The 18,606-nt window shown below is 40.1% G+C and overlaps 1 protein-coding gene and 1 pseudogene across 1 annotated transcript; both read left to right on the top strand.

Moving 5' to 3' along the window:
• LOC107640932 lies at nt 8,063-9,940 on the top strand (annotated as a pseudogene).
• Nucleotides 10,711-11,628, top strand: LOC107640931 (homeobox-leucine zipper protein REVOLUTA-like). The gene is made up of 4 exons (XM_016344435.1): nt 10,711-11,081; nt 11,192-11,297; nt 11,388-11,485; nt 11,616-11,628. Exons 1-4 carry the CDS (start codon nt 10,711-10,713, stop codon nt 11,626-11,628), a joined length of 588 nt encoding a protein of 195 aa, XP_016199921.1.

The raw sequence follows: 18,606 nt of genomic DNA, 5'->3' as shown, positions 1-18,606 counted from the left end.
TGGAAGATAAAAGGTAAGTTATTTTGGGTAAGTGAGCTATTTGAACAATGGCATCAATCATATAATTGCATATATACACAAAATAATGGACATAAAGAATCAAACAAATCAAAGATTATAATTATAGGAAGAGAATAATGCACACAAGAATGAAAATAAGTGGTCATAGGATGTAACCACACAATTAGGCTCAAATCTCACATGCTTGTGTTCTTTGCTCAAAACATGATCCACAAGTATATAATTCAAGCAAGTTCTAAAAAGAAAAAAAAAATTTCAACCAATTGGGTGGTACCCTAAAAATGAATTTCTTGGAAATTTTCATCATATTGACTAAGCTTATTTTAATGCAATGTTGTGATTTAGAAGATTTGAAAAATTTTCTTAGTTTACCCTTTTTCAATCAAAACATAATTCTTATATAAAAAGGGTTAACTAGAATTCTGTCAATCCGAAACACTTTTCTAATCACAATAAAAAACTAGGATGCCTAGTTTACCCCTTTTTCAATCAAAACACAATTCTTATATAAAAAGGGTTAACTAGAATTCTGTCAATCCAAAAATACTTTTCTAATCACAATCAAAAACTAAGATGCAAAACATATATATATAATAAAAGTATGCAACGACCAAAACAAGAGTATCTACAATAGCAAATATATACAGTCATCCCAAAATGATCTAAAATATAAAGTGCAAAATAACATAAAGTAGCAGAAACTAAAGATGGATATCCGAAAGTTCACCACATAAATGCAAACACCGGTCACGAACGGTGACCTCCCCACACTTTAGAATCAAGCATCGTCCTCGATGCTACTACTGAAGCTCGGGATGGGGGTCAACAATCGCGCTAGGCTCCTTAGGCTCGGGCTGTGGGACTAGGACTGGCTATGGCTCTGAATGTGGCTGTGGATGTGGCTGTGGATCCTCAGGAGGCTGCTGGACCTCAATGGTGGCCTGTGTCTCTGGGGGTGCCTCCTGATGAGTCGGCTCCTCAGCCGGCTCCTCCTCCTGATCCTGCTCATCGGAAGTGGGAGAGTCTGGGTGCAGCGGTAGCTCGATGCCCTGTGATACAAACACCTGGTTGATGCGATCGAGACGTCGCATGACATGACACTTGAACCACTCCATGAAGTGAAGCAGGTGCTGCACCAACAGATAAGTCGGCTCAGGTGCTAGTGGTGGTGGTGGTAAGGATGCTGCGGCTGCTGAAGTAGAGGGGGGTCCTGTTGTTGCTGCTGACAATGAGGGCTGAGCTGCCTCCTCTATTGCTCTGGCTCGGGAACGGCGTTTGGGTGGGGGCTTCTCGTGCACTCACCCACCCCACGGAATGGTAGTCTCCTTGTCATCGTCATCTGGGGGTGGTGGTGTCACATCATCATCCTCCCACGGGACACCTGCCAGCTTAATCATATCTCTAAAAAGTGAGTGCTGGGAAAGACATAGTGGATGAAGATATGCTGCCAAGTCTTGGCCTCCTTCGTCAGATAAGCAAAGCGCATCCCCTTGGGCTTCTTGTTGTTCGAATCCATCACCCAAGGAGCGTCAGGAGTGGCAATCACACGCTTAAGCGCCTCATAATCAAAGGTCATGGAGAGGATAGCTACCTCTGCCTGCCTATAGGTACAGGTCTCGTCAGGACGATGGTGGCAAAGCAGTGCATCCCCAATAGCATCTTCAGCGATCATAATCTCTCTACCCCGCAACTGAACTAAATCAATATTGGCTCGGAAGAAGTTGCAATAAAATTCTCTCACCCATGAAGTGTTCACACTCCCCAAATCTCTGTCAACAAAGTCCATTCCTAACTCTAGAATGCGGGTGTTAATGGCACGCCTCACATCATTGGGAAGGAGTAGTTTCTTCTCAATGTTCATATTTTTCTTCCTGAAGTCGGAGAAGTGAAGCTCACAGTAGAGGTTTGGAAATTTGGTTTGGTCAGTGGATGGTAGCAACTAATTTTCCTTGTCCACCTCATTCAGCGGATTCTTAGCATAATTTGCATAGGGAGAGGGGGTAGAGGTCTTAGAGCGCTTTCTCTTTTTGGTAGTGGTGGCTATAGCCTTTCCTTTGTCCGACATCCTGAAAAACATAGATGATACAATATAGGCATATAGCCAAGTAGATACAAAGCATTCAAAGCAAAGCATATTCATGAAGTGAATAAAGAAAGGAGATTTCTTGGAATGCAAGCAACAGAATTCAGAACTCAAGTCATACTTCAAACCAAGAATTTAAATCACATTTGCACATTACTTGTTCATCAAGCCTAAGAGACACCATATCCAAAATAATGATCAAAAGAGTTAGGTTGAAAACCAAAAGAAGTTAGTAGGTTAAACAGATTAAATTTAGAAATTAGTTTGAAAATCAGTGATATGGTGGTTATTAGCTAATTCAAAAAGGAATACACAAAATAGGAATGTAAGTACGTCCACAATCATGAAATGCAACAAGTCATTGATGATGAAATATGGTATAGCTAGAAAGCAACTAATATGGAACAAACCATCAATCAATGCAAGGATCACTATAGTCAAATAAATTTGTATTGGTGAAAGCAAAACCTTGAGAAACAAGTAATTTAAGCACATTTAACACCAATTCCAACAATGCATGGAAGTCACAAAAATTGAGATGAGATTTGAAAATTTATGCACCATGTGACTAGTGCACGAAATTGTGATCATCAACAATGGCGCCAAAGGACTTGGATCTCTCAAACGTGAATCACACTTTGTCACAATTCCGCACAACTAACCAGCAAGTGCACTGGGTCGTCCAAGTAATACCTTACGTGAGTAAGGGTCGATCCCACGGAGACTGTCGGCTTGAAGCAAGCTATGGTCACCTTGTAAATCTTAGTCAGGCGAATTCAGATGGTGATGGAGAATTGATAATTAAAAGATAAATAAAACATAAAATAAAGATAGAGATACTTATGTAATTCTTTGGTTGGAATTTCAGATAAGCGTATGAAGATGCTTTGTTCCTCCTGAACCTCTGCTTTCCTACTGCCTTCTTCCAATCATTCATACTCCTTTCCATGGCAAGCTTTATGTTGGGCATCACCGTTGTCAATGGCTACTTCCCGTTCTCTCAGTGAAAATGTTCTACGCACATTGTCACCGCACGGCTAATCATCTGTCGGTTCTCAATCATGCTGGAATAGGATCCATTGATCCTTTTACGTCTGTCACACGCCCAACAATCATGAGTTTGAAACTCGTCACAATCATCCCTTCCCAGATCCTACTCAGAATACCACAGACAAGGTTTAGACATTCCGGATCTCAAGAATGACCGCCAATAATTCTAGCCTATACCACGAAGGTTCTAATCTTAGATTAGAAACCCAAGAGATATACATTCAAGCTTGTTTGCATGTAGAACGGAAGTGGTTGTCAGTCACGCGTTCATAGGTGAGAATGGTGATGAGTGTCACATAATCATCACATTCATCATGTTCTTGGGTGCAAAAAATATCTTGGAGAAGAAATTGACTTGAGTTAAATAGAAAAATAATAGTACTTTGTATTAATTCATGAAGAACAGCAGAGCTCCACACATTAATCTATGGTGTGTAAAAACTCCACTGTTGAAAATACAAAAGTGATAATGGAGGTCATTGGCTTTGGCCCCAGAGAGAGAACCCGAAAAACCAAGATGAAAATACAATAGTAAAAGGTCCTATTTATAGAGAACTAGTAGCCTAGGGTTTACAGAAATAAGTAATTAATGCATAAATCTTCTTTCAGGCCCACTTGGTGTGTGCTTGGACTGAGCATTAAAGCTTCCATATGTAGAGACTTTTCTTGGAGTTAAACACCAGCTTTTGTGCCAGTTTGGGCGTTTAACTCCAGCTTTTGTGCCAGTTTTGGAGTTAAACGCCAGAATTTCTATGCTGACTTTGAACGCCGGTTTGGGCCATCAAATCTTAGATAAAGTATGGACTATTATATATTGCTGGAAATCCCAGAATGTCTACTTTCCAACGCAATTGAGAGCGCGCTAATTGGGCTTCTGTAGCTCCAGAAAATCCACTTCGAGTGCAGGGAGGTCAGAATCCAACAGCATCTGCAGTCCTTTTTCAGCCTCTGAATCAGATTTTTGCTCAGGTCCCTCAATTTCAGCCAGAAAATACCTGAAATCACAGAAAAACACACAAACTCATAGTAAAGTCTAGAAGAGTAATTTTTATTTAAAAACTAATAAAAATAAAATAAAAACTAACTAAAATATACTAAAAACATACTAAAAACAATGCCAAAAAGCGTATAAATTATCCGCTCATCACAACACCAAACTTAAATTGTTGCTTGTCCCCAAGCAACTGAAAATCAAATAGGATAAAAAGAAGAGAATATACAATGAATTCTAAAAACATCTATGAAGATCAGTATAAATTAGATGAGCGGAGCTTTTAGCTTTTTGCTTCTGAATAGTTTTGGCATCTCACTTTATCCTTTGAAGTTCAGAATGATTGGCTTCTATAGGAACTCAGAATCCAGATAGTGTTATTGATTCTCCAAGTTAAGTATGTTGATTCTTGAACACAGCTACTTTATGAGTCTTGGCCGTGACCTTAAGCATTTTGTTTTCCAGTATTACCACCGGATACATAAATGCCACAGACACAAAACTGGGATGAACCTTTTTAGATTGTGACTCAGCTTTGCTAGAGTCCCCAATTAGAGGTGTCCAGAGCTCTTAAGCACACTCTTTTTGCTTTTGGACCACGACTTTAACCGCTCAGTCTCAAGTTTTTACTTGACACCTTCATGCCACAAGCACATGGTTAGGGACAGCTTGGTTTAGCCACTTAGGCCAGGATTCTATTCCTGTGGGCCCTCCTATCTACTGATGCTCAAAGCCTTGGATCCTTTTTATCACCCTTGCCTTTTGGTTTAAAGGGGTATTGGCTTTTTCTGCTTGCTTTTCTTTTTTTTCTTTCTTTTTTTTTCTGCAAGCTTTTCACTGCTTTTTCTTGCTTCAAGAATCAATTTTATGATTTTTCAGATCATCAGATAACATTTCTCTTTTTCTTATCATTCTTTCAAGAGTCAACAGTTTTAACATTCATAAACAATCAAATTAAAAAATATGCACTGTTCAAGCATTCATTTAGAAAAATAATAGTATTGCCACCACATCAAAATAATTAAACTGTTTTAAAATTTGAAATTCATGCACTTCTTTTTCTTTTTCAATTAAAAACATTTTGCATTTAAGAAAGGTGATGGATTCATTTTCATAGCTTTAAGGCATAGACACTTAGACACTAATTATCATGTAATAAAGACACAAATATAAATAAACATAAGGCATAATTTTCGAAAAACAGAAAATAAAGAACAAGGAAATTAAAGAACGGGTCCACCTTAGTGATGGCGCCTTGTTCTTCCTCTTGAAGATCTTATGGAGTGCTTGAGCTCCTCAATGTCTCTTCCTTGCCTTTGTTGCTCCTCTCTCATGGTTCTTTGGTCTTCTCTAATTTCATGGAGGAGGATGGAATGCTCTTGGTGCTCCACCCTTAGTTGTCCCATGTTAGAACTTAATTCTCCTAGAGAGGTGTTGATTTGCTCCCAATAGTTTTGTGGAGGAAAATGCATCCCTTGAGGCATTTCAGGGATTTTCTGATGAGGAGTTTCCTCATGCTCTTGTCCATGAGTGGGATCTCTTGTTTGCTCCATCCTTTTCTTAGTGATGGGCTTGAGGTCATGCCTTCTTAGTTGAACCGGCTTCCCTCTTGAATCTCTCTTCCATTGAGCGCCCTCTTCACAGATGTCCATGAGGACTTGGTCCAACCTTTGATCAAATTTGACCCTTCTAGTGTATGGGTGTGCATCTCCTTGCATCATAGGCAAATTGAATGCCAACCTTACATTTTCCGGACTAAAGTCTAAGTATTTTCCTCAGACCATTGTAAGCCAGTTCTTAGGGTCCAGGTTCACACTTTGATCATGGTTCTTGGTGATCCATGCATTGGCATAGAACTCTTGAACCATTAAGATTCTGACTTGTTGAATGGGGTTGGTGAGAACTTCCCAACCTCTTCTTCGGATCTCATGTCGGATCTCCGGATATTCCCCCTTTTTGAGCTTAAAAGGGACCTCGGGGATTACCTTCTTCTTGGCCACAACTTCATAGAAGTGGTCTTGATGCACCCTTGAGAGGAATCTCTCCATCTCCCATGACTCGAAGGTGGAAGCTTTTACCTTCCCTTTCCTCTTTCTAGAGGTTTCTCCGGCCTTTGGTGCCATTAATGGTTATGGAAAAACAAAAAGCTTTAGCTTTTACCATACCAAACTTAGAAGGTTGCTCGTCTTCGAGCAAAAGAAGAAAGAAGAGCGTTGAAGAAGAAGAAATAGAGGAGATGGAGGGGCTTTGGGTTTCGGCCAAGGGGGATGGGTAGTGTGTATGTTGTGTGAAAATGAAGGAGTGAAGATGGGTTTATATAGGAGTGGAGAGGGGGGCATGGTTCGGCCATTATGGGTGGGTTTGGGTGGAAAAGTGGTTTGAATTTGAATGGTGAGGTAGGTGGGGTTTTATGAAGGATGGATGTGAGTGGTGAAAAGAATTGTGGGATTTGATAGGTGAGGGGTTTTTGGGGAAGAGGTATTGAGGTGATTGGTGAATGGGTGAAGAAGAGAGAGAGAGGTGGGGTAGGTGGGGATCCTGTGGGGTCCACAGATCCTGAGGTGTCAAGGATTTCTCATCCCTGCACCATGTGGCGTGCAAAACGCCCCTTGCTGCCAATCCTGGCATTAAACGCCAGGCTGCTGCCCATTTCTGGCGTTTAACACCAGCTTCTTGCCCATTCTTGGTGTTAAACGCCAGTCTGGTGCCCATTTCTGGCGTTAAACCCCCAGAATGGTGCCAGACTGGGCGTTAATGCCCATTCTGCTACCCTTACTAGCGTTTAAACGCCAGTAAGTTTCTCCTCCAGGGTGTTCTATTTTTCATTCTATTTTTCCTTCTGTTTTTACTTTTTCAATTATTTTTGTGACTTTACATGATCATCAACCTACAGAAAACATAAAATAACAAAAGAAAATAAAAATTTAACATAGATAATTAAAGATTGGGTTGCCTCCCAACAAGCGCTTCTTTAATGTCAATAGCTTGATAGTGACTCTCATGGAGCCTCACAGATGTTTAGAGCAATGTTGGAACCTCCCAATACCAAACTTAGAGTTTGACTGTGGGGGCTCTGTTTGACTCTGTATTGAGAGAAGCTCTTTATGCTTCCTCTCCATGGTTACAGAGGGATATCCTTGAGCTTTAAACACAAGGGAGTCTTCATTCACTTGAATGATCAATTCTCCTCTGTCAACATCAATCACAGCTTTTGCTATGGCTAGGAAGGGTCTGCCAAGGATGATGGATTCATCCATGCACTTCCCAGTCTCTAGAAAATCAGCAGGGATGTAATGGTCTTCAACTTTTACCAAGACATCCTCTACAAGTCCATAAGCTTGTGTCCTTGAATTGTCTGCCATCTCTAATGAGATTCTTGCAGCTTGCACCTCAATGATCCCTAGCTTCTCCATTACAGAGAGAGGCATAAAGTTTATACTTGACCCCAGGTCACACAGAGCCTTCTCAAAGGTCATGGTGCCTATGGTACAAGGTATTGAGAACTTTCCAGGATCTTGTCTCCTCAGAGGTAATTTCTGTCTAGTCAAGTCATTCAGTTCTTTAGTGAGCAATGGAGGTTCATTCTCCCAAGTCTCATTACCAAACAATCTGGCATTTAGCTTCATGATTGCTCCAAGGTACTTAGCAACACTACAAGAAAAAAGGCCTATGGCCACGCTTTTTTCTTGCCACGCTTCAAAAGCGTGGCCAAAAGTGGTCAATGGCCACGCTTTTATGACGATGGCGATAGATTAGAAATTCGGCCACTTTTTTTTGCCACGCTTCAAAAGCGTGGCGAAAAGGATCAACGGCCACGCTTTTGTAAGGGTGGCAATTGATTAGAGAAACGGCCACATTTTTTTTCTGCCACGCTTCAAAAGCGTGGCCATAGAGAAAAACAAGGATGTTTTAAAAGCATGGCGACAGGGTTACATTACGGCCACGCTTACAAAACGTGGCCATATCCTGATACTCTTTTGGCACGCTTTAAAAGCGTGGCCAAAAGGTTTACAAAAAAAAACCTAATAACCCCAAACCCAATAACCCTGAATCCCACTAACCTTGAAACTTCAAAAGCTTCGAGACTCTCTCATTCTCTGTCACTCACAATCCATAACCCTAATAACCCCTCACGCTCCACCTTCCACATCCCTATCTCAATCTCCACCTCCCGCAAACCTTAATCCCAATCCGACTCTGCTCTCCGCGCCACCGCCCCCACTGCTGTTGCAGCAGCATCATCCCACCTTCTCCTACGTGCCGCCTCAGGTCTCCACTGGACCTTCCTTCGCGCCTCCCGCCGCCCCCTCCTTTCGGCCGCTGTCTCCTCAGGCACCGCACTTCTCCCCGCTGCCAAATCCATCCGGAGGCGCCGCTCCGCCCAGCCTTGCCTCCCAAAATCTGTTGATTCCACCTCCTGGTGTTAGCTCTGCGGCTGCAATGGCTCATGCCGTCGCTTCTGCTGCCGGTGGCGTTGCTGTTCCAGCGTCTGTGCCGTACATGCAGCCAATGATGTCGTATCAGGCTCCCCCGACGTCTTCTCCTCCCTCGCTGCCCTCCGCTCTGGCCAGTACCGCACTGGATTTGGCGCCATCCTCTCCGCTGGTACCTTGCTCTCCGCCCTCGTTGTCGGATTCGTCGCCTTCTACGCCACTCCGTTCTCCCTCGACCCCGCACCCTTCGTCAGAGACGTGCTCTTCTACTTGACGGCAACGATGTTCCTCTTCTATGTGTATCTTAGCACGGAGATCTTCCTATGGCAGGCGATTAGATTTGTAGTGTTTTATGCATTCTTCGTTGGTCTCGTGTTCTATATGGACTTGGGAGTAGTTGATGGTAGAGGCAAGAGTGGGAATCTTCCACAGATCTTGAGGAGCAGAAGGAATTAGTTGCGGTGCACGTTGACTCCGACGCCAAGGTTTTGGGATCTATGAACGATGAGAAGCGCAGTTCTGGATTTTCGGGAGCTTATGGATTGGTATGTTTCAATTTCAATTAAACTGATAATTTTTCTGATTTAGAGTTTGATATAAAGGGATTTGGTTTTTTATGGCAATTGGATCTGGTAACTTGGCTTTCTTGGTTTAATTGGATCTGATAATTTTTAGTAGTTGGAACAAGGAACCTGATCTATGTTCTTACCAACTCATTTGAATTTAGGCGTTGGATTCGTTTGATTCTTTTTTGCAGTGTACATGGTACTGTGCACGTTTTCTGATTAAACTCATTGCATTGATGTAACCATGATCATTTTGATTGTATAATTAAGGCAATGGTTCTTATCTTTAACATAAACTAGGCAATACTGTTTATTTCAGGGATAGAATTCTAGTTTATTTGATAAACATTATTCTATTGGAGGTTATCCTGACTTATCCCTTGCTCTCTTCATCCAGATTTCTAAAGCATGAGAGATTCCTGTTGCAACTCTCAAACTGTCGATCCCTGAGCCAGCGCTGTCGCAATGGAGCAGACTTTACTCGTCGGCCAACATCGCTTTTTGTCCGATAGCCCTCTTGTATGCTTGCAAATCATTTGTGCCATTTGATCATCCCATAGCTTTCCTCTTCCCCAACACTGACTTGCCCCTCTAGTCAGTGGTGCTCACCACAAGCTTCTGCTTTGCATACCTTCATTTAGTAATGGAAAAAGAACCTCCCAAAACCGAGCAAATACCTGTGGTTGTCATGGCATTTGTTATGAGCGTGTTTTGGATATCTACCACAGCTGGAGAACTGGTGAACTGCCTTGAAACTTTAGGTCTAGTTCTCAAACTACCACCGGCAATCCTCTAGTGTGTATTATTATTAACATGAATCTCTTAATAGAAATTGAGGATAACTTATCTTTCTAATATGGGAAGGTATATTGTCAACACCAGCTATTTCTGCTGTGATAAGGAAGCAGAAGGCAAGCCAATCTAATTAACCCCTTTTTATCCTATTTATTTTAGCATATACCTTTTCAGCTCACTTGCTAATCATTTTTCTCATTTCCTTATACTTTAACAGGCAAATGGTGGATTTATTATGAGTGCTAGCCATAATTCTGGAGGGCCGAAATATGATTGGGGTATTAAGGTGACTTAATATTTTTTAATTATGGGTCAATTGTGCATTGACTAATAGGTTATTTGGTATTCCATAAACATAATAAATACAGCTCTGTCGCATAAAGAAGATTTGTCTTGGTATATCTATAGCTAATTTCCATGTTGTGTGTATGTTTGCTAGTTGGTGTTTCTGACAAATCCTATTTTATTTACTCTAGTTTAATTACAGAAGTGGGCACCCTGCTCCAGAATCCATTACTCTAGAATTAATTTATTGGTGATTTTTTCTTGTTTCATTTCTTCATTTTCTTTTTTCTTGAATAGTGCTATTAATGCATCTAAAATCTTGCACACAATTTTGCATCATCAGCCTACTCTGTTCCTATCTGGGATTACTCTAGTCAGCCACTAACATTTGGTCCTTTTTAATGTTAAATCTCTTGATATTGCATTTGAATAGAGAAAAAAGTACTGTGCAAGTAAGAAAGGAGCTACTGAAACTGATGCGCATGTATGACACACTATAATCATGTTGATATCATTGTTTTCCAAGGTGATAAAAAGGATTCAGTGACATCAAGTCAAACCCTAGATTTGACATCTGGTTTTGAAGTTGGCCCAACAACAAATAGTGCACGCGATGCGGTATCATGTCATAGTGCTCGGTCGGTGTTGACTATTGCCTTCCAGTTTCCTTTTGACAGTAGTCTACAGGATAATGTTACTGTCATGGAACGCCAGTACATCCATAGTGTGATTTCCTCTGTGCAGAGGGTTGCCATGGCGATTTCTCCATCTGGTATAAACCCGGCAGTTGGCTCAAAACTCTCTCCTGGTTCTCCAGAGGCTCTTACACTAGCCAACTGGATCTGCTGCAGTTATAGGCAAGTCTGCATCTGTTGTATTGTGTTCAAGCTTTATTGTTGAATATTCATTCTTGAAAAGTATCTAATGATGCCCTTCACTTTTTTGTTCTTTTTTCTTCTAATAACAGTTATTATTTGGGGGCAGAGTTGCTGAGATCTGATTCTCTCATTAGTGAGTCAGTGCTTAAACATTTGTGGCATCATCAGGATGCCATTTTGTGCTGTTCTTTGAAGGTATGGCATATGTTTTGTTCATAGTAGAGTTCATCATTTCCATGAAAGCCTTAAATTTAAGATATATATGATTCTCTGTCTGGATCGTAGTCGGTGCCGGTGTTCATCTTTGCAAACCAGGCTGGCCTTGACATGTTGGAAACAACTTTGGTGGCTTTAAAAGACATCACATGGGTATTTAGAGGAAGGTAATTCATTAAGTCTGCAAAATTGTAACAATGAATCTTTCTCTAAGTGTTGTTTATGTATGTTCAACTTTAATTTATGGGAAATGGGAATTGTTTCTTTCATTAACTATTCTGTTTCTTTGTTTATCAGTGCCTTGTATTAACCCCATCTTGTGAAAGCAGAGAAAATTAGAAGATACATTCCAAAAGAATTCAAATAGGTTGAAGCTTTTGGGTAGGTCTAATATTGTAATTTTCTCTCTTTAGATTATAAATGCAGCAATTCTTTTATGGGTTTGAGTCTTTAGGCAATTTGTGAATATTGAATCCAAGAAATGTCGTCAGTTTGGAAGACTAACTATTGCTGACGTAAACTCAGGGATATTTTTGTTTGATGTCTTCTGATTTGCATTTTAATCTTTACATATCTACAAGTGTTTTAAAGTGGTGTTCTAGTTTTTTTTGGTTGATGAAGGAGTCATTGTTTTATTTGTTGCCACTCACCGATTATGTACTTTTTTATTATGCCTTTTGTTTTTTACGAAGAAGATTTAGATCTGGTTCTGCAGGCTGCAGAGGCTTGGATTGATGTTGAAAGAGTTCATACAATTGCATTAGGAGCCAAGAAGAACTAGTGTCATGATGATCTATCTTTTTTTTTTCGGATTTAAATCATGTAATTTTGCTTCATTTTCATCTTCAATTGTAATTTTGTAGGTTTGGTAATAAAAAAGGATTGAAAATTTATAGTGCAGTAATGAAGATCAAGTAAGGAAAAGAATTTTTTTTTAATTTAACAAGGCTTTCACCACGCTTTTAAAGCGTGGCTGTATATCTCTCTATCGCCACGCTTTAAAAGCGTGGCCGTATCTCTCCCTATCGCCACGCTTTAAAAGCGTGGCCGTATCTCTCCCTATCGCCACGCTTCAAAAGCGTAGCCGTATCTCTTCCTATCGCCACGCTTCAAAAGCGTGGCCATATCTCCCATATGGCCACGCTTTTAAAGCGTGGCCATATCTCTCGCATACGGCCATGCTTTAACGGGTGGCCAGTTGTAAAAAGCGTGGCAAAAGAAAAAGCGTGGCGATAGAGCAACCGCCACCCTTTCATACGCCACCCTTTCAAAAGCGTGGCGGTAGCTCAAAAAGCGTGGCGAAAAGCTATCGCCACGCTTTTTTCAGCTTTTTGCCACGCTTTAAAAGCATGGCAATAGACGTGTTTTCTTGTAGTGCAACTTGTTCTTCAGTAACATCTTCATCCTCTTCAGAGGAAGAATACTCATCAGAGCTCATGAATGGCAAAAGTAAATTTAATGGAATCTCTATGGTCTCAGTCTGAGCCTCAGATTCCCATGGTTCTTCATTAGGGAACTCTATGGAGGCCAGTGGACATCCATTGAGGTTTTCCTCAGTGGAGATCACTACCTCTTCCTCCTCTCCAGGTTCGTCCATGTGAGACGTGTTTATGGCCTTACACTCTCTCTTTGGATTCTCTTCTGTATTGCTTGGAAGAGTACTAGGAGAGAGTTCAGTAACTTTCTTACTCAGTTGACCCACTTGTGCCTCCAAATTTCTAATGGAGGACCTTGTTTCAGTCATGAAACTTTGAGTGGTTTTGATTAGATCAGAGACAATGGTTGCTAAGTCAGAGTAGCTTTGCTTAGAATTCTCTGTCTGTTGCTGAGAAGATGATGGAAAAGGCTTGCTATTGCTAAACCTGTTTCTTCCACCATTATTGTTGTTGAAACCTAGTTGAGGTCTCTGTTGATCCTTCCATGAGAGATTTGGATGATTTTTCCATGAAGGATTGTAGGTGTTTCCATAGGGTTCTCCCATGTAATTCACCTCTTCTATTGCTGGGTTCTCAGGATCATAAGCTTCTTCTTCAGAGGAAGCTTCCTTAGTACTGCCTGTTGCTGCTTGCATTCCAGACAGACTCTGAGAAATCATATTGAATTGTTGGGTCAATATTTTATTCTGAGCCAATATGGTATTCAGAGTATCAATCTCAAGAACTCCCTTCTTCTGAGTTGTCCCATTATTCACAGGATTCCTTTCAGAAGTGTACATGAATTGGTTATTTGCAACCATTTCAATGAGTTCCTGAGCTTCTGCAGGCGTCTTCTTCAGATGAAGAGATCCTCCAGCAGAGCTGTCCAATGACATCTTGGACAGTTCAGACAGACCATCATAAAAGATTCCTATGATACTCCATTCTGAAAGCATGTCAGAAGGGCACCTTCTAATCAATTGCTTGTATCTTTTCCAAGCTTCATAGAGGGATTCACCTTCCTTCTGTCCGAAGGTTTGGACTTCCACTCTAAGCTTACTTAGTTTTTGAGGTGGAAAGAACTTTGCCAAGAAGGCATTGACTAGCTTTTTCCAAGAGTTCAGGCTTTCTTTAGGTTGTGAGTCCAACCATGTCCTAGCTCTGTCTCTTACAGCAAAGGGAAAAAGCATAAGCTTGTAGACCTCAGGATCAACCCCATTGGTCTTGACAGTGTCACAGATTTGCAAGAATTCAGCTAAGAACTGATGAGGATCTTCCAATGAAAGTCCATGAAACTTACAATTCTATTGCATTAGAGAAACTAATTGAGGCTTAAGCTCAAAGTTGTTTGCTCCAATGGCAGGGATTGAGATGCTTCTCCCATAGAAGTCGGGAGTAGGTGCAGTAAAGTCACCAAGCACCTTCCTTGCATTGTTGGCATTGTTGTTTTCGGCTGTCATGGCTTCTTCTTCCTTGAAAAGCTCTGTTAGGCCCTCTAGAGAGAATTGTGCTTTAGCTTCTCTTAGCTTTCTCTTCAAGGTCCTTTCAAGTTCAGGATTAGCTTGAACAAGTATGCCTTTATCTTTGCTCCTGCTCATATGAAAGAAAAGAGAACAAGAAAGTAGAGAATCCTCTATGTCACAGTATAGAGATTCCTTGAGGTGTCAGAGAAAAAGAAGAATAGAAGGAGGAGGTAGATAGAAGAGAATTCGAACTTATTAAGAGGGATAGAGTTCGAATTGCACCTTGAGGAGGAGTGTTAGTCCCTTAAATAGAAGGATGTGAGAAGAGGGGAAGAATTTTCGAAAATAAATTAAAAAGATTTTGAAATAATTAAAAGAAATTTTGAAAATTTGATTGATGATTTTCGAAAACTAAAATTAGGAAAGAAATTAAGTGATTTTTGAAAAAGATTTTGAAATTAGAAATCAAAAAGATATGATTGAGAGTTAATTTTGAAAAAGATGTGATTGAAAAGATATGATTGAGAAGATATGATTGAAAATCAAATTAAAAAGAGAGAAAGTTTTAAAATTAAAGTTGATTACTTGACTAACAAGAAATTAGAAGATATGATTTTAGAATTTAAAATTTGATCATTTCTTAATAGGCAAGTAACAACTTGAAAATTTTGAATTAAATCACTAATTGTAGCAAGGATTTTCGAAAATAGTAATAAATAAAAAAAAATTGAAAAGAAATTGATTTTGAAAAGATATGATTGAAAAGATATGATTTGAAAAAGATTTGATTTTGAAAAATTATGAAAATTTGAAAAAGATTTGAATTAAAAACAAAATCTTCCCTCTAGTGTCATCCTGGCGTTAAACGCCCAGAATGGCATCCATTCTGGCATTTAACACCCAAAATCCTACCTTTTTGGGCGTTAAACGCCCAGCCAGGTGCCCTGGTTGGCGTTTAAATGCCAGTTTTCCTTCTTCACTGGGCGTTTTGAACGCCAAGCTCTTTCTGTTTGATTCCTCTGCTGAATGTTCTGAATCTTTAATTCTCTGTATTATTGACTTGAAAAGACATAGTTTTGAAAATTTTTTTTTGAATTTTTCAATGATGAGAAACAATCAAAATACAACAAATCTTAGGAAACTCAAATCAATCAAACAATGCATGCAGGACACTAAACTTAAAAATTTTCATATAAGAGACACTAACAAATTGAGAATGCATATGAGAAACAACAAAACACACAAAACAAGAGAATTTAAAGATCAGAGCAATGAAATCATCAAGAACAACTTGAAGATTAATGAAGAACATAATGCATGTAATTTTCGAAAATTAGAGGCATGCAATTGACACCCAACTTAAAAATTGACACTAGACTCAAACAAGAAACATAAAATATTTTTTATTTTTATGATTTTATAAATTTTTTTGTGGTTTTTCGAAAATTGAGTGGAAAAGAAAATAAAGGGATTCAAAATTTTTAATAAGAGTTCCAGGAATCATTGCAATGCTAGTCTAAGACTCTGGTCCAGGAATTAGACATGGCTTACTAGCCAGCCAAGCTTTCAATGAAAGCTCCGGTCCAAAACACTAGACATGGCCAATGGCCAGCCAAGCTTTAGCAGATCATTGCTAACAACAGCAAAATTGATAGAAATCAACAAGCTCTTGTGATGATAAGTTGAAACCTCGGTCCAATAAGATTAGACATGGCTTCACAGACAGCCAGACTTCAACAGATCATCATAAAACTCTAGAATTCATTCTTAAAAACTCTAAAGAACAAAATAGAAAATTATTTTTTTCTTTTTTTTTGAATTTTTCGAAAATAAAAATAAAATAAAATTACCTAATCTAAGCAACAAGATGAACCGTCAGTTGTCCAAACTCGAACAATCCCCGGCAACGGCGCCAAAAACATCTTTGGTTGGAATTTCAGATAAGCGTATGAAGATGCTTTGTTCCTCTTGAACCTCTGCTTTCCTATTTGCCTTCTTCCAATCATTCATACTCCTTTCCATGGCAAGCTTTATGTTGGGTATCACCGTTGTCAATGGCTACTTCCCGTCCTCTCAGTGAAAATGTTCTACGCACACTGTCACCGCACGGCTAATCATCTATCGGTTCTCGATCATGCTGGAATAGGATTCATTGATCCTTTTGCGTCTGTCACACGCCCAACAATCGCGAGTTTGAAACTCGTCACAGTCATCCCTTCCTAGATCCTACTTAGAATACCACAGACAAGGTTTAGACGTTCCGGATCTCAAGAATGACCGCCAATAATTCTAGCCTATACCACGAAGGTTCTAATCTTAGATTAGAAACCCAAGAGATACACATTCAAGCTTGTTTGCATGTAGAACGGAAGTGGTTGTCAGTCACGCGTTCATAGGTGAGAATGGTGATGAGTGTCACATAATTATCACATTCATCATGTTCTTGGGTGCGAATGAATATCTTGGAGAAGAAATAGACTTGAGTTGAATAGAAAAACAATAGTACTTTGTATTAATTCATGAAGAACAGCAGAGCTCCACACATTAATCTATGGTGTGTAGAAACTCCACCGTTGAAAATACAAAAGTGATAATGGAGGTCATTGGCTTCGGCTCCAGAGAGGGAACCCGAAGAACCAAGATGAAAATACAATAGTAAAAGGTCCTATTTATAGAGAACTAGTAGCCTAGGGTTTACAGAAATAAGTAATTAATGCATAAATCTTCTTCCGGGCCCACTTGGTGTGTGCTTGGGCTGAGCATTAAAGCTTCCATGTGTAGAGACTTTTCTTGGAGTTAAACGCCAGCTTTTGTGCCAGTTTGGGTGTTTAACTCCAGCTTTTGTGCCAGTTTTGGAGTTAAACGCTAGAATTTCTATGCTGATTTTGAACGCCGGTTTGGGCCATCAAATTTTGGTCAAAGTATAGACTATTATATATTGCTGGAAAGCCCAGGATGTCTACTTTCGAACGCAATTGAGAGCGCGCCAATTGGGCTTTTGTAGCTCCAAAAAATCCACTTCGAGTGCAGGGAGGTCAAAATCCAACAGCATCTGCAGTCCTTTTTCAGCCTCTGAATCAGATTTTTGCTCAGGTCCCTCAATTTCACCAAGAAAATACCTGAAATCACAGAAAAACACACAAACTCATAGTAAAGTCCAGAAGAGTGATTTTTATTTAAAAACTAATAAAAACATAATAAAAACTAACTAAAATATACTAGAAACATACTAAAAATAATGCCAAAAAGCGTATAAATTATCCACTCATCAGTGACCAAGGGCATAAAGGAATTGAATTACAATGGCTACATAGGTAGAAGAAACCATCAATCTTGTGAAATCAAGCCGGTTAGGCTTAACTCTAAATGAAAACCAAGTTTATGGTTAATCTGAAAGTTTACTTAATCATGCAATGCATATTGCAAATTAGCATTGCAGGCAAGTAAAGAATATTAGAAGCATAACCAAAAACCTGTAAACATGCCCACGAGGATTTTTCACCCTTTAGGTAACAAAATTCTATTTGAAACAAAAATCATCAACTAGAACTAGTTACACCAATCAGAGCATTGTTAATTCATGGACCATGGTTAGGAAATATCCGGCAGCATTTCAGCAGCAAATTGGCTATTTCCAAGTTTAAACAGCAAATTAGGTTCCATATGAGTTCATTAAAAGTCAAAAGCACAAAGATCATGTATGAGTTCATATGACTGGGGCAATCAAGCCAATAGTGCAAAAGCAAAGCATTAGAGAGCGATTTAAACTAAATCAGCCAACAAGCAGTTATGAACAAGTAAACAACCAGTATCCATGAGCAAAGCAATACTCAATAATGGCAAGCCAAGCATACAGCACAAGCAAGGCAATAAAACAGAGCAATTTCACATAGCAGCAAAATATTCAATCAATCCTAAATCCACTAGTCAGCCCAGATTCGCTAACCACCTAAAGTAAACTAAACTAACTAACTAAGCTAACTAAACTAAATTAACAAAAATTAATGTAACACAATAAAGGAGCAGAACAGGGGGTAGAAACCTGGGAGACAGAGAGGAAGCGAAACAGGAAAGAAGAGTGGCCAGGGCAAGGATGGTGGCCTGGGATGTCACCGGGGTGTTCGCCGGCGACAATGGGGTTGCAGCTGTCGAGGGCGGTGGCAGAGTAGAGGCGAAGTGAGAGAAAACAGAGAGGAGGAGGCAGAGGAGTGAGAGAAAGCGGGAGAGCAAGGAAGAGAGGTGAGGGCGAGGAAGAGGGGGCTGGGACGCGCGGCAATGGCGGCGGTGGTGTGCGCCGGAGGTCGCTGGAGGGAGGAGGTGGTTATGGTGTTCTGCTGAGTGAAGGAGAAGGAGGAGAAACGTTGGGTGAGGGACGAAGGTTTTGCGCGAATGCGCTAGGGCTTCGCATCC

Source organism: Arachis ipaensis, chromosome B05 (assembly GCF_000816755.2).
Source record: "Arachis ipaensis cultivar K30076 chromosome B05, Araip1.1, whole genome shotgun sequence".
NCBI classification, from domain to species: Eukaryota; Viridiplantae; Streptophyta; class Magnoliopsida; order Fabales; family Fabaceae; genus Arachis; species Arachis ipaensis.
Note: the sequence above shows the minus strand (reverse complement) of the source record. Positions and strands in the feature narration are given on the sequence as shown.

Coding starts and splice junctions, on each gene's coding strand:
- LOC107640931 (XM_016344435.1), top strand. CDS start 10,711: ATGACACACTATAATCATGTTGATATCATTGTTTTCCAAGGTGATAAA. Junction 11,082..11,191: donor TGGATCTGCTGCAGTTATAG/GCAAGTCTGCAT, acceptor TTCTAATAACAG/TTATTATTTGGGGGCAGAGT. Junction 11,298..11,387: donor TTTTGTGCTGTTCTTTGAAG/GTATGGCATATG, acceptor TCTGGATCGTAG/TCGGTGCCGGTGTTCATCTT.